General features: G+C 44.1%; 1 protein-coding gene across 2 annotated transcripts in view; it reads right to left on the minus strand.

Moving 5' to 3' along the window:
- Positions 1 to 305: 305 nt before the first annotated feature.
- TGFBR2 (transforming growth factor beta receptor 2) overlaps positions 306 to 13,353 on the minus strand; it is a 72,098-nt gene continuing 59,050 nt past the window's right edge. For both annotated transcript variants that reach the window (XM_075921978.2, XM_075921979.2), the window contains 2 exons: positions 5,072 to 5,199; positions 306 to 2,587 (listed from right to left, as the gene is read on the minus strand). In XM_075921978.2, coding sequence (XP_075778093.2) covers positions 2,408 to 2,587; positions 5,072 to 5,199 — 308 coding nt within the window. In that variant the 3' untranslated portion in view covers positions 306 to 2,407. The remainder of the gene's footprint in view (positions 2,588 to 5,071; positions 5,200 to 13,353) is intronic.

Consider the following 13,353-nt stretch of genomic DNA (forward strand, 5'->3'; position numbering starts at 1 on the left):
AGCCCTTATGAAACTGCGTTTGGGTGAGGGCCGCTCCAATGCCATCTGTACTTGGTGGCTGCACTACTGGAGCATGGCTTTTAAATTTCCATAGGCATTTCCCCCCAAGAGGTCATGATCAAGGCCTAGATTTTTTGGGGAGCAGGCCTGAGGCCAGCAGTGTAGTTGGGCTCCGAGCTTTGTCCCCAGGCAGCTGGAGAGAAGGGATGAGTGTCAGGATTGCTTTCTCTGAGAAAACACCTTTCCTCAGCCAGATCACACACTGATTCTGGAACATTTGTATGCGTAAAAGAAACCCACTGAAAAAAAGTCTCTAGTTGTTTTATTGTCTCTAATAAACTTTTGATTTATACAAAACACTGTTTAAAATGAAAATAAGCGTGTGAAACATTTGATAAACAAGAGTATATAGCCATGTTCCTATTTTATACATGATGGACAGAATGAAATACTCCTTACAAGAATAAAAATTTCTCTTTAGTAGTAAAAATGTCAGTATTCCTTGGCCTCTACGCTGCCAGGAGGAGAAACAGGCCATGATATCTCATGCTACTTTCCAGTTTGTGAAAGTAGCACGCCTTCCCTCGTTTTTTTTCTCCATGAAGTTACTGGATTGCATTCTCCAAATCCATCACTAGAGGGAGATAACTCTGCATAGACAACACAGCAACACCATACACATTTTATAGTAACATTAACAGTGGCACTGATATTTGTAGCTAAGCTGTATTCCTTTAGCTCATAGCTTCACGGTTCAAGCAAAGATAGTCCCCCCTATAAAATCTGGCATAGTATTTTTTTAATCCAGTTTCAGTTGTGGACTCTGCATTCTTTAAATATTTCTAAGTAGTGTATTATAAAAGCAGATACAAAACCATTTTAAATAAAATATTTTCACCATAAATCAAACTTCTATATGATAAACATGTTTCCTATTGATTTATAAAGCAGTCTCCTAGAAAAATATCAATGTCTGAAAAAGGCTTTTATTTTAATTGCACTGGACACAGCTCTTTATTTATTAATGCAGAACTGTTGTGTTAATTTCAATGGTACATTTTATGCCTCTGTGAGAAGAGCACAGAAAAAACCTGAAGACAAAATTGTTAGGCAATACTGACCACTGATAGCTATAGCTTTACTAAAAATCCAATACGAGGCCAGCTTCAAATCTAAACTTTTTGGAGGGCTTAAAAGAATGCAAGTAATGTCTGATGGGAAAATTTTGGAATGCACATTTTTTGCTACGCACACTGAAAGTCTAGGGGCAGCTGTTCTAAATGTGTAGTACATAGCAATCTTCTATTACCAAGTGTTCCCACTGCACTCAGATCTGCATGGGAGTTCAGAAACGGAGGATGCTATTGTTCTTTCCTTGCTTTTTCAAGTAAGGCTTGAAACAATTAGAACTAAGTGTGTCAAGAAACTAGACGTGCTGTGCATAAAACGTTAGGTTTTATACCAATACATAAAAAATAAAAAGTAGTACTGCCTTCCATCAGCATGCACAGCAAATGCAAAACATCTGGATTATTGTTGGCCTTGTCTAATAGAGGCAGGGGGGAGGGAAATTTGTTCCTCTGACATTTTGCAGCCTGCTAGTATGAAGTGTAAATTCAAAGCAATAAACATATAAGGGAGAGTGACCTTTGTATGGAGATACAAGTTAAGAGTCGAGAAAACACCTCCTCTTTTCTGGAATATTTTGAGGAACATAGTTAAACATCTGTGTATAGTGGTGACCCACTGAGTAATACATACTAGCCTCTTTAAAACCAGATGCAAGAACGATTGCTTAGTTACTGCATAACGGAAACAGAGTCTGAGGACAAATCTGCTGTGAACAAGCTCTTGTATAACTTGGAAATACAGAGCAGCAACAGCAGGATTCGTGTAAGTATGCGATTTGAAAGCCACCTTTCTATTGCATATTGTTCCTATGCATTTGGTGTGATGCCTAGCACATTGTTGCTGGTATCAGGGGGCACCTGTGCATTTCTTTCCTTAAAGAGAACCTTTCCCATAGGTACTGGTAGTTTCCTAGAAGCACATTCGACTCTTTCCCGAGTATGGCTGTATATATATAAAAATAGCTATTCTGTAGTTATATACAGGTATTAATAAAGTGCAAATATTATTGGCTATTGTCAAATCTTGTTTCCTGAGGAAGTGCTAACACAGCTTAGCCTTTGACAACATGAAAGGCAGCCACGGTTTGACACCAACTCCCTATTTTTGGTTCCCACAAATTCTTGTCCCCCTCTGGAGACACCATTTAAACGGAGCAGTCAGATCCTCAGTACTGTAGGAAGCAAGTCCAGACACTGATCAGGACCACTTGCTTTTCCCAAGCTGTAAGAATTCAGGAGCAATCTCCTCCTTCCTTGATGCAAGCTGGAGCTGGTCGCTACTTGGTGGTGCTCACAGAGCAGTCTTCCGGGATTTTTTCCTCTGAACAACTTCTTCCTGAGAGTTTGTCCTGGTGCTCCAGCTCGTTGAAACGCTCAGCCACGCACTGCGCAGTGAGCCGGGCTTCGGGGTCATGATCCCAACACTCAATCAGAGTCTCACACACCATCTGGATACCCTGCAGTAGGCACAGAAATACAGCAATCAATTCCTTTCCAGGATAGTTCGGGCTCAGACAATGAAAACATGCGAATGTGACCCTAGGTGACTTCCAGGACGAACATAGTTACTGATGGGATGTAAGTATGTACAGAATTAGTCTCATAATCATCGGGTCTGAGATGTAGTGAGAATTCTATATAAAAACACTGTCCTATTTACAATAGATTACAGCCGAGTTACTACAGTTTTGGGGCTATCATCATAGAGTATTTTAGTATAAAATCCAGTGGACGATTAGTGCAGAATCCAGCAGTGTGTTTTAGAAGTATGATATGCTATAGGATAACCTCACTGATTTCCCACTTCTCTCTTCATGATCAGCTGACCAATGTAAAATCTCTAGTAACACTGATGAGTAACAGGCCTCATGTGGTTTCTTGGAGACTGGATCCATGAAGAAACAAACCCTGATCTTGCAGACACACATTACTCACAGGTATAAGTATTTGGACGTAGTTGCAATGCTGCTGCACATGTTTATTGGAAATAAAAACAGCTGTGTCTTAGCAATATCTTTATAAACAAGAGACATTTGCCAAGGAATTGTGTATTTTGTTTTCTCACACTAAAGGTCATTAAGTGTGGTTTATATTAAACTTTTTATTGAAAAACAACACTTTACAATACCACATTAATTGTATAATTTCCCTAACTGGTGTTGTTGACTGGTGTCAATGTTAATAGCACAACGTTACCGTCTGTATGTAAATAACATTCATTTTCTGCTGGCACTGAAATTACAAGCAGTAAATTAAATTAAATATTAAACATTAACTTGAAATCAATAGTGCAACAAGTCTCATTAAAGGAGGAAAACATTGCAATATGTAAATCTATTCCAGAATGTTATCACTATGAATAATAGGTTCATTTGCAAAAACACAACTGCAGAGGGAGAAAATGATTATGGAGGAGACATACCAGTAAGAGCAACTTCTACAGATTTCAAAATTAGTACTAAAGAATTCTGGGGGAAGTGCCCCACCTGTGATAAATTGTGACCGCTCCACTGAAGTCAATGCCTTGCTGGACTGTTTCACAGCATGAAATGTTAAGCAGATTTTCATGGGCGGAAATCAAAGCTCCTGGTCAGTGAGATCAAACCTGGTGCTGTCAATTTCCCTAAATTATCCTTTTGATTACACCTCACTTACGGCCAGACTGTATTTGCAGGGGCTGTGCACAGACCGTGCTCTTCCTAGTTTGCAGTTCTAAGGGGGCTGCTGGTAAGCACCTTACTCTCTCCATAACAAAGAATTCAGGGAGCAGCAACTATCCCGAGACCAGACTCCACAGGGCAGAGGATAGAAGCACTAGCCTGTTGCCAGACAAGGACAGTGTGTCCTTGGGGCGCTCTTGCAATTGCTCTAAGACTTGTGGGCACCTGTAGCCATGAGCTCTATGGAGTGGTGCTGGCAGCAGAACTGGCAGTTTTCCTGCTCCTGTTTGAGACGCTCTCATTTATCTGGCCCTGTGGGTGAGTGTGTTCTCCTGGGAGCAGCTGTCAATTTACTTCACTGCTGGGATTGCCAAGCTCAGGGCTAGGTTGTCTATTTTTGGGGTGCCAGCCAGAGCAAGCATTGCAGTGTCACAGTCTCGTCTCCGGTGGAGTGAACTGGACAGTGCTCTAAATTTGTTGCACTCTCCCTGCACCATGTTGATGCTGCTGGCTCAAACTACAAGGTACCTAGTTTTCAGTGATATAGTCCCATTGCAAGGAGGAGCATGTTACTGCACATGAGGTGTCTCTGAGTCTGAGCCAACAGGGACTATAGGAGGCAGTGAGAGTGCTCCACAATTCACACCCCCTGTAGTCCAGACTGTGGCAAGCCACTAGAACGTGGGACGAACCCATGTTTTTCAGCACTGGTTAAGGCCAATAGCAAAGTTCAGAGCCCACAGCTAAAAAGGGCTGTTAATGCTCCCCTTGCAAAGCCCCAACTGAGTTGAGAGACTGCCCCTCCTCTATTGCCTTAAACCATCAAATCAGCTGGCCTGCTCTAATTCCTAGTCTAACAGCAGTAACTTCTCAGCTGAAGGGATCCTCATATGGAATTTGCTCCTCTTTGACCTTTCAGAGCCAGAACTGGGAGCATGTTAGGGGGCAATGCATTCCATTGCCATTTGGATGATTCCTTATTGGTTTGGGTTTGCTTTCTCATTCCTGTGGATCATTTAGGGTAGAGATTTTGTCTTCTGCGGATATGGGTGCAGAAGAATGTCACTGTCCTGCACTGATCGAGTGGGGTAGGAAGAGGAAACCCAGTGCAGAATGATGTGGTGTATGATTTACTAAAGGTGAGGATGGGCAGGAGCACCAGCATCACCAACCAATTAAGAAACCCTTGCCCAGTACAGCTTGTTCAGCCCCCTGCACTTGAGGGCATTGGTGAGGGGACTGTGTCCAAATGTTATAGTCTCTTGCTTTGTGTAGCCTTACCTGATGGTTGAGCCAGGAGCTAGGGATCTCAGGACGCCCTCTGTCTCTCAAGACATTGTCCTTCATGCTCTCAACGCAAGGGTGCTCTCGAACTTTAGAGCCAAATGGGGGCTCATAGTCCTTCACTTCTGCCAAGGCAATAAGGAAACACAAAGAAATTCAAATGGGTTTGCCTTGTTACGTTGGGACCAAGAGCCCTTCATAGAAGCAGAATCAGCTGCTTAACTCCCATGGTGTACCAGCTGACTAGTTTAAAAGAAAACCAATCCTGTGGCTCTTTCTAGAAGGTTTCAAGTCTATTTTTTTCCTTTTTCTTATTCAATCCTTTCACATTATGCCCCAATACTTACTTACGTTAACAGCAGTCACCGCATATCAGTGACTCTTAAACATTTGGAGTCTGATCCAGGAGTCCTCATTTAAGACAAGAGTTTTGCCTGAGGAACAAATTCAGGATTGGCCCGTTCGGGGCTGGCCTAGTTTTCAAACCAAACGAATACACTTTAAGGGTAGACATCCAACTGAAGTCTGTCTAGAGCTTGTATATGAATGTGACTAGTTTTTAAAAAGGACAAAGTTGCCCAAGAAATTGAAAGATGCAGCTTATTAAGGTAAGAAGCAGTGCTGAAAAGTGCTGTATAGACCTCCCTGGGAGAGAGGAGTATATTTTCTTTTTTCCTCCCCAAAAAACTAATACAAAAGGGAGAGGAATGGATAGAGTCTGACCTACTAGAACTATGGAGTAAGCCTGGATTTGTGAAAAGACTCCTGCCACTCTAGTTTGCGCATTTCATATTTTTTATGGGTGCACATGAGCAGGAGTTTGAGAGAGAGAGACTAAACCATATGGGACCTTTGGAGAAAACTCAAGAAATCTCTGGGAGCGGAAATATCACAGTAGATACTGACACAATGTAGAACATGCTGTGGTTTCTTTGGGAACAGATGGAAAATTTACTCACAGGGCCAGGCGTAATGACTTACTCTTACTGGATAAAGATTTATGAGGCTGGCTTGTTCTACTGACTATTGTTTCATTCCAGGAATTAATTGAGGGCCATTTGAAAATGTGTCATATAGAAGAAAACCCTGAAGTGTAATCTACAAGATATTCTACTGGCTGTATGTGCATACACAGGTGATGCATAAGAAGGAATGGGATGAAGAATAAAGACAATATTATAATGCTATCAAGTAAACCAATGGTACAGCCTCAGCTGAAATACTGTGCAGCACATCTTGCAGACTATTTCATAATCAAAAATTGTTCAGAGAAGGACAATGGGAATGATCCAAGGCATGGGAAAAATCTCATATGAAGAGAGATGGAACACATTGAGAACATCTGCTTTAGAAAAGGCTTCATACAATAAATGGTACACTAGAGAAGGTAGAGCAGGAACTAGTGTTATGACACAGGGAGAACAGAAGAATAAGGGGGCATGCAACGAAACTGAAGGCTGCAAATTCAAAACTGATAAAAGAGAATACCTCTTTATACAGGGCCTGATTAGAACTCATTGCCACAGGCTGTTCTCAAGGCCAGCAATTTAGCAAGATTCAAAGAAGAATTTCATGGATACCAACAATATCCAGAAGGACAACACTTAATGACAAGGCATGGAAGGGATATTAAAGCTCCTGTTTCAGAGTTTATGCCAATCTCTAAAACCTGGAGATCAAGATGAGATCTAATGTGGGGGCAGGTTAGCTCACATCTGCCCATAGGATGGGGTGGGGTTCTTACATCTTCCTCTCAAGCCTCCAATCCACCAGCCGAACTGAATATTAGATGAATTAGACCATATGTCTGACCCAGTATGATAGTTCCAGAGTACATCACTGCCCAAATCACAAAACAAGCTCTCATTTAAGAGCCAGATTCTTTCAGGATTGTGCTGGCTATTAGTCCCTTGCTCCACAGATAGTTTCCCTAGTATGGATAGCAGACTCTAGCCCTTAAAAATCAAATGGAAGCTGCCATCTTGGCAGTGTGATGCCCACAAGCACAAACCTGTGCATGCATTACCTGTTGTGTGTCTCAGAACTGTGAAATAGTGCCCAGCTTGCCTGAAGATGATGGGCAGAAAACTGGAGGGCAATGAATTTTCAGATTAACTAAAATAATGTTTGCACACATCTAAGATGCTTATCCAGTGTACTAAAAGACAATCTCAGTGGGAACTCACCTCGCCAGAGACTCCCAAGCCACTTCACAAACATTGATGTGAAAGAGTCCAAATGCTCAGAACTGGGTATTTTAGGCACCTAAGTCAAGGGAACTCTATCCAGATTTCTAAGTGTGCTGTCACATCTATGAGTAAATATAGATTTACGCTCCTGACTGTAGGAATCCAGTTTTCAAAACCTTGGCTACAGCTGATAAATGACTTTAAATATAAGATAAGTGTTTATTTCTCATAGGTCTCAAAGCACTTATCAGAAACCTCCAAGAGCATGTCTACACAGCAGGGCTAAAGCCGAAATAAGCTACACAACTTAAGCTATGTCAATTGCATAGCTTAAGTTGAAATAGCTTATTTTGGCTTTTGGCGCTGTCTACAGAGCAGGAAGTCTAAGAAAAAGCACTCTTCTTTCAACTTCCCTTATTCCTCATACAATGAGGGTTACAGGAGTCAGAGTAAGAAGTCTTTCAGACATTATGTTGAAATAACTGTAGTGTAGATGCGACTTTGTTATTTCAGAGTAACGTCAGTTATTCCGAAATAACGCTGCTGTGTAGACACAGCCTCAGAGATTTAGGAGCACAAGTCACATTATCGATCTTAGCTCCTAAATCATTCATGTGCTTTTTGAAAATCTCCCTGCAACTGTTTCCCCCATTTTATAGAGATGGGGAAAGTGAGGCTGAGGAGGTTCAAAGTTTGCATACTAAATTGGTATCAAAAGTGAGAAAAGAACCTGGTTATTCTGAGCTCTCGCACCCTGTCCTAGCTACTAGGCAATGCTCCGTCTTCACACATAAAAGCTGTTCAGTCCTTTCACAGACTTAGTCAGTTATTTCCGTATGTTTTTCCTAGAAAGCCACAGTGTGCATGGCACTTCTCCCACACAGGTGAAAGCCCCGCCCTCACTGCAGTGCAGGGGAGTTCCACAGCACCTTGGCTGAGCTTGCCGACCATCAGGTAGGTGCTTGTCAAATTATGGAGCAGCTCCAAAGCAATGCTATAGTTAGGTTTAAGGAGCTGCTGAAAGACTTATGCCTCAGCTCCACATGGTTTCTGCAAATCCATCCCCCACCCCATCTCCCACCCAGAGGTCCTGAAGAATGACTGCAATAAACCAGCATTGCAGAAGGAGGTGGCAGAGAGAGGGTGCCTGAGAAGAGGGGCATCTAAGTATTCTCTTCTGGATGGGCGTGGTCCGAGGTAGGCGGGGAATTAAGGTCTCTCTCTCTGCCTCTGATGGAGAGAGCTTCAGCACAGCTCACTGCTCTGTGTTGGAGCTCTCAGCTGGCGGGGCTGTTTCTAATGGGCACACCCCTTCAGCCTCCTCACATCTGACAACCTGAGATTTGCCCTCACTTCCACAGACTTGGAGGTGTCCTCTAACAAAAGACAGGAGGGGTGGAAGACAGCACGTAGCCCCACCCAGGTGGCAGAATTAATAGGTTGCTCCTGAGGAGGGGAAAAGAAGGAAGAGGAATCGTACTGAGCTCCAGCTTCTGAGCAACGAGATCACAGGCCTAACTGACTCACCACCTTCGAGCTCTAGGGGTTAGCTGGGTGAGCCCCAAAGCAAGTGTTACACTTGTATGCCCCTTCCCAAACCCAGGCCCACCCTTGATACAATGGAGGCTGCATTTCATTGTGTTAAAGGATGCAGTGTTAGAATCCACAATCACGGGCTGTCTGACTCCTCCCAAAAGCAATATAAGGTAAATCAGTGCCCTTGTCCATACAACATACACACAAACCAGGCCTCTCTTTCAATCAAAGCTGGGATGTTGCATCAGAGCCAGCCTGCTCCCCAGGCAACGCGATATGTGTCGAGGACCCCGAGCAATGCCAGCCATGCACAGGGCTCCCTCTGCTCTCCACTTCTCCAGGCTCCATCTGAGAAGAGGTGCACCTGAGCCCCTCCCCCAGCCGACAGCAGCTCCCCCTCCTAAACACAGCTGCTTTCAATTTCTCTCTGGATGGCTGGCAGAGAAACTGCGCTCGCTTTTCTCACGCTAAAGGCGAGTCTTTGAGAGGAAAATTGTATTCTGTGTAACATCTGGTGCCCAGCCATGGTGCTGATTGAAATACCAAGTTAAGGTGGAATGGGGTGCCTGGGTCTCCCAAAAGCAGTGTCATCAGGTTCCTAAGCATACCCTCAAAAGTATACTCCTGTGAAAAATCAGAGAAACTTCCCGCTCCTTCTCTTCTGCTTCTCATGATTTAGCATAACAGAATCCCACCACCAAACAGCATGGCCTTCACATTTAGCGGAGTCCCACCTTGCACCAACATTGCTCCTTACAGTGACATGCTGCAGCAGTTTCCCACCACAAATGAAACTGCTGGTGTTTTCTAAACAAAGGTCGATTAGAAAAGATTCACAGACTGCAGAGACTGCTTGGCAAAACTTCTGCAGCAACAGGCCCCGCCACCTCCCCCACTACACAATCCTCCAGACCCACAAACACATTTTCCATAGAACTCCCTTTAATAAAGAAAATGCCACTCCACAGTGTCAAGGTGCAGTAACTATTGGTCCCATTTGGTTCCCCAGCATCACAAAATCATTAGCATAACTTTTGGGACCTTACACATTCCCAAATTCCTCCTCCTCTCAAAATTCCCACACGCTTTCCATGGGGATGGGACTACTGACACTATATTCATGTCTTTGTTGGAGAGAGAGAGAGAGAGAGAGACAAACAGACAAGTATTCTGGAGCTCTAAACTCCACATGTTCCTCTGGGCACCCAACTATATTCACCGGCATCTGTGGCATCAACCTGCCAATGTTCAAATGAGGGGTACTCTCTCATCTGTAGGATACACAATCCAACAAGAGATGCAGAGCGGACTCCTCATGCATCAAAAAAAAGGGACGAGGTCGGTTGGTGGCAGAAGGTATCAGCAACGGAGATGGGTGATAATCAATGGACACCGTGAGGCAGTCTGCTAATTGGGTGCCAGGGTGTCAGATCTCATGAGGTAAAACATGATCTTTCAGAGACACACGAGAAAATGTTGTGAACAATACTGGTCTCTGTGCATCGGAGGGAGGGAAGGAGTTGGGGAGAGGGAGATAGGATGGGAGAGCAAAGGGAACTACTGCAACTCAAGGAGTGTGCAGGGATGGGGAAAAGCCATCTCCAGGCTCAGAGAGTGTTGTAGTAGTTTCTACTCCCAGCCCTAGGGCAGTTTCTCAGTAGCTGGTGTCCAGTGCCCCATGTCCTTTGGTGGCTAGTGCAGTGTTTGCTGACAGACCCCTAGCTAGGTGCAGGTGAACTGTCCAATCTCCATTCACCCCATTTCAGTGGGTGGCCTACGTGCTTCTGCCCCATCATGGGGCCCACAATGCGTGGTCATCAGTGGTTAGGGCATGCACCTGGGAGGTGGGAGGTCCTGGGTCCAGTCCTCCTGCTCCAATGACTCTTACATTAATTATGTACAGTGGAACAGCTTCAACAGGAGAGCCTGAGGGGGCCCTCTGCAGGCTATGCCATAGCCTAGTGGTTACAGCACTCTACTCAGAGGCTGGAGACTCCTGTTGAAATGCTTTCTCCCCTCCAGGCAGAGAAGAGAATTGAACCTGGCTCTCCCACAGGCACTTGACTAGAAGCAATAACACTGAACCACTGTTGCCATTGTGTGTGGAGTGAGGCAGGTTCCAAACACCTTCTGACAAGAAGTAACTTAGACCCCTACGCCTTGTGACTCCATGAGAGGAGTTCTCCCATCTCTTCAACACCTTATATTGGCATGTCCTTAGGTAGCTGCCTGCCTAGCTTGTGCTGGTTTTTGTGAATTCTGTTCCTAGGCACCTCTCTTCCCCGAGGTGTTACATACAGAGCCCAGGCACTTAACTCGAGTTTTGTAGATCGCAGTGTGATGCCAGTTTTCTAGTTGCCAAAGTCATGCCTTGCTAAACTCAGTGCCCCAATGCCTAAGTCCATTTGTGGCTCTGGGCCCATGTTCTGGGAGTTAGATATCTATGATCAGGACAAAAGCTTGAAGCTTGGCTCTGTTCCTTGTGACTAAAAGGTCATCCAAGATTGCAAGGACTAAAATCTTTATACCATAGCATCATGTTGTGGAATTAAACTGCCTGGGAAAATGACTGAAATCAGGAAATAAACAAGTTCAAGAAGTTTCTTTTCAGAGACAAGAAGTGACTGAGGGGTAAGGATGAAAAAAGAAAACCAGGAAGCAGGGTTAAAATGCAGCAAGAAAGAGCAGGGATGTTGGGCCAGATAAGTTTTTCCCTTTCCGAACGGTTCTTATGTGCTTATTCTGAAGGTTATAATGGGCCACTCTCTTCTGGCTGACAAGCTGATGATTTTTCTTCCTTATGAAACTACACTCACATCCTCTTTTAAGCAGCTTCCTTGTGAGCAGAGAGCTTCAGTGAGGTTTTCTTTCACCACAAGCACCATTCCACTGTACTCAGCAAATATCAACAGGAAAGGACCTCAGGCAACAGCAAAAGGATGAAAGACTCCTGAGCAAACAAGCTCTTGTATATATAAATAACAGTGTGCTACTAAGGGTAAGAAACACACACTGTTCCAGAGACAGAGCAAAGATCCTGTATTTCTGCTCTTCTAAATTTCATCATCGTTATTTATGAAATACAAATTTAAAAGGGTGCGTGGCAACAATAAATGGCCTGTGTTTATAAATACACACCATCTGAGTTCATCTCAGATAGGTTTGTTCTGAGGTTAAATTATGGAACCACAAAATGTTTGTCAAGCCATACTTCCTTGAAATAGTCAAATAGGTTTTTTTTAAAATGCTTCTCAATAGTTATAGCATATTTGCTTTGCAGGTTTCCCTCACAGTTCTTGCAGGGGTGAATCTATTACCCAGTGCCCAGCCCACACTGGAGAACTGAGAGCTCAGCAATATATATGAAAAGGCTGGAGTGAAGGAATGAGCCTCCAAACTCCATCCATGATGACAACTGTACAGCAACTCCACAGTGACAACTCCAGCCCAATGGCAGTGGAGTCTTCATGGACAAGAGGACCCATGAAACAGCAAATCTCCAGCCTGCTCATGTTTCCCTCCCATCTACTTATTGACATGTGGGAATCTCCACACAAACTCTGCACCTGCTTAGATTGCCCCCTCTCTGTGCAGTGCCTTGAACTGCCATTGCTTTAGTTCTGCTGGACAAGGAGCACCCACAGTTTTGGAAGAAGTGACAACATTTGCTGCCTAATGCACATCTGCCATAATATCTACCTCCATTCCTCGGTCCTATTTGTGCAAGTATCTATTGCCCACAATCAACTAGAAAACTGGCATCACGCTGCTATCCACAAAGCCTGAGTTAGTTGCCCGAGTGGTAGGTTTTGGATGAACATAAATGTCTCACAATGCTATGTACTATGATAAGACCAGCAAATTTTACTTGGAACCTAAATTCAGAGAGGCAACAAAGCCTGTACATCACAGCACATTGCATATAAATTCTGTGGCCAGCCTCCTGGGTTTGATACCGTACACAACTCTGGAAATTTTAGGGCAACTTTAGGGTATCAGAAATGGAGGTTTTGTTTTAATACACCTCATCTGAAAATGAATAGCAAAAGTAGACATCCCTTATGATATTTAGTTGACTCTGTCTCTACAGCCTCGATGTCCCACCATTTTTTATACTGACAATGAGTTACTGTATTAGAGAAGTTGTCAGGGTGCAATTTTGGCACCCATCTCAGGTATGGAAGAAAGATTGGGACACGGGGATTAATTTAGGGATGTATCTGCTGAAATGACCAGTCCTGATCAATTAATCTAGTCGACTACTCGCATTCCTCCCCTTTGTTGTCTTTGTATCAGAGGCAGCAAGTGGGGGGGGGGGGGAGGGAGAAACAGGAGCTGGCTCCCCCCAGCACTGACTTTGCAGTGCCGCCTCTTCTACCCACTTTGGTGCTTCCATCAGAGGCAGTAGCATGGGGAGGAGGAGACAGGGGAAGCTGCCACAGAGCAGCCTCTCCCGATGCTTGGCCTGGGCTCACCACAGGCAGAAGTTGCTCTACATCCTGCAGAGCAGCCTCTGTCTGTGGCAGTGCTGGGGTTGGCCATGGGCAGAGGCTG

The sequence above is a fragment of the Pelodiscus sinensis genome, chromosome 2 (genome assembly GCF_052426305.1).
Source record: "Pelodiscus sinensis isolate ZL-2025 chromosome 2, ASM5242630v1, whole genome shotgun sequence".
NCBI classification, from domain to species: Eukaryota; Metazoa; Chordata; order Testudines; family Trionychidae; genus Pelodiscus; species Pelodiscus sinensis.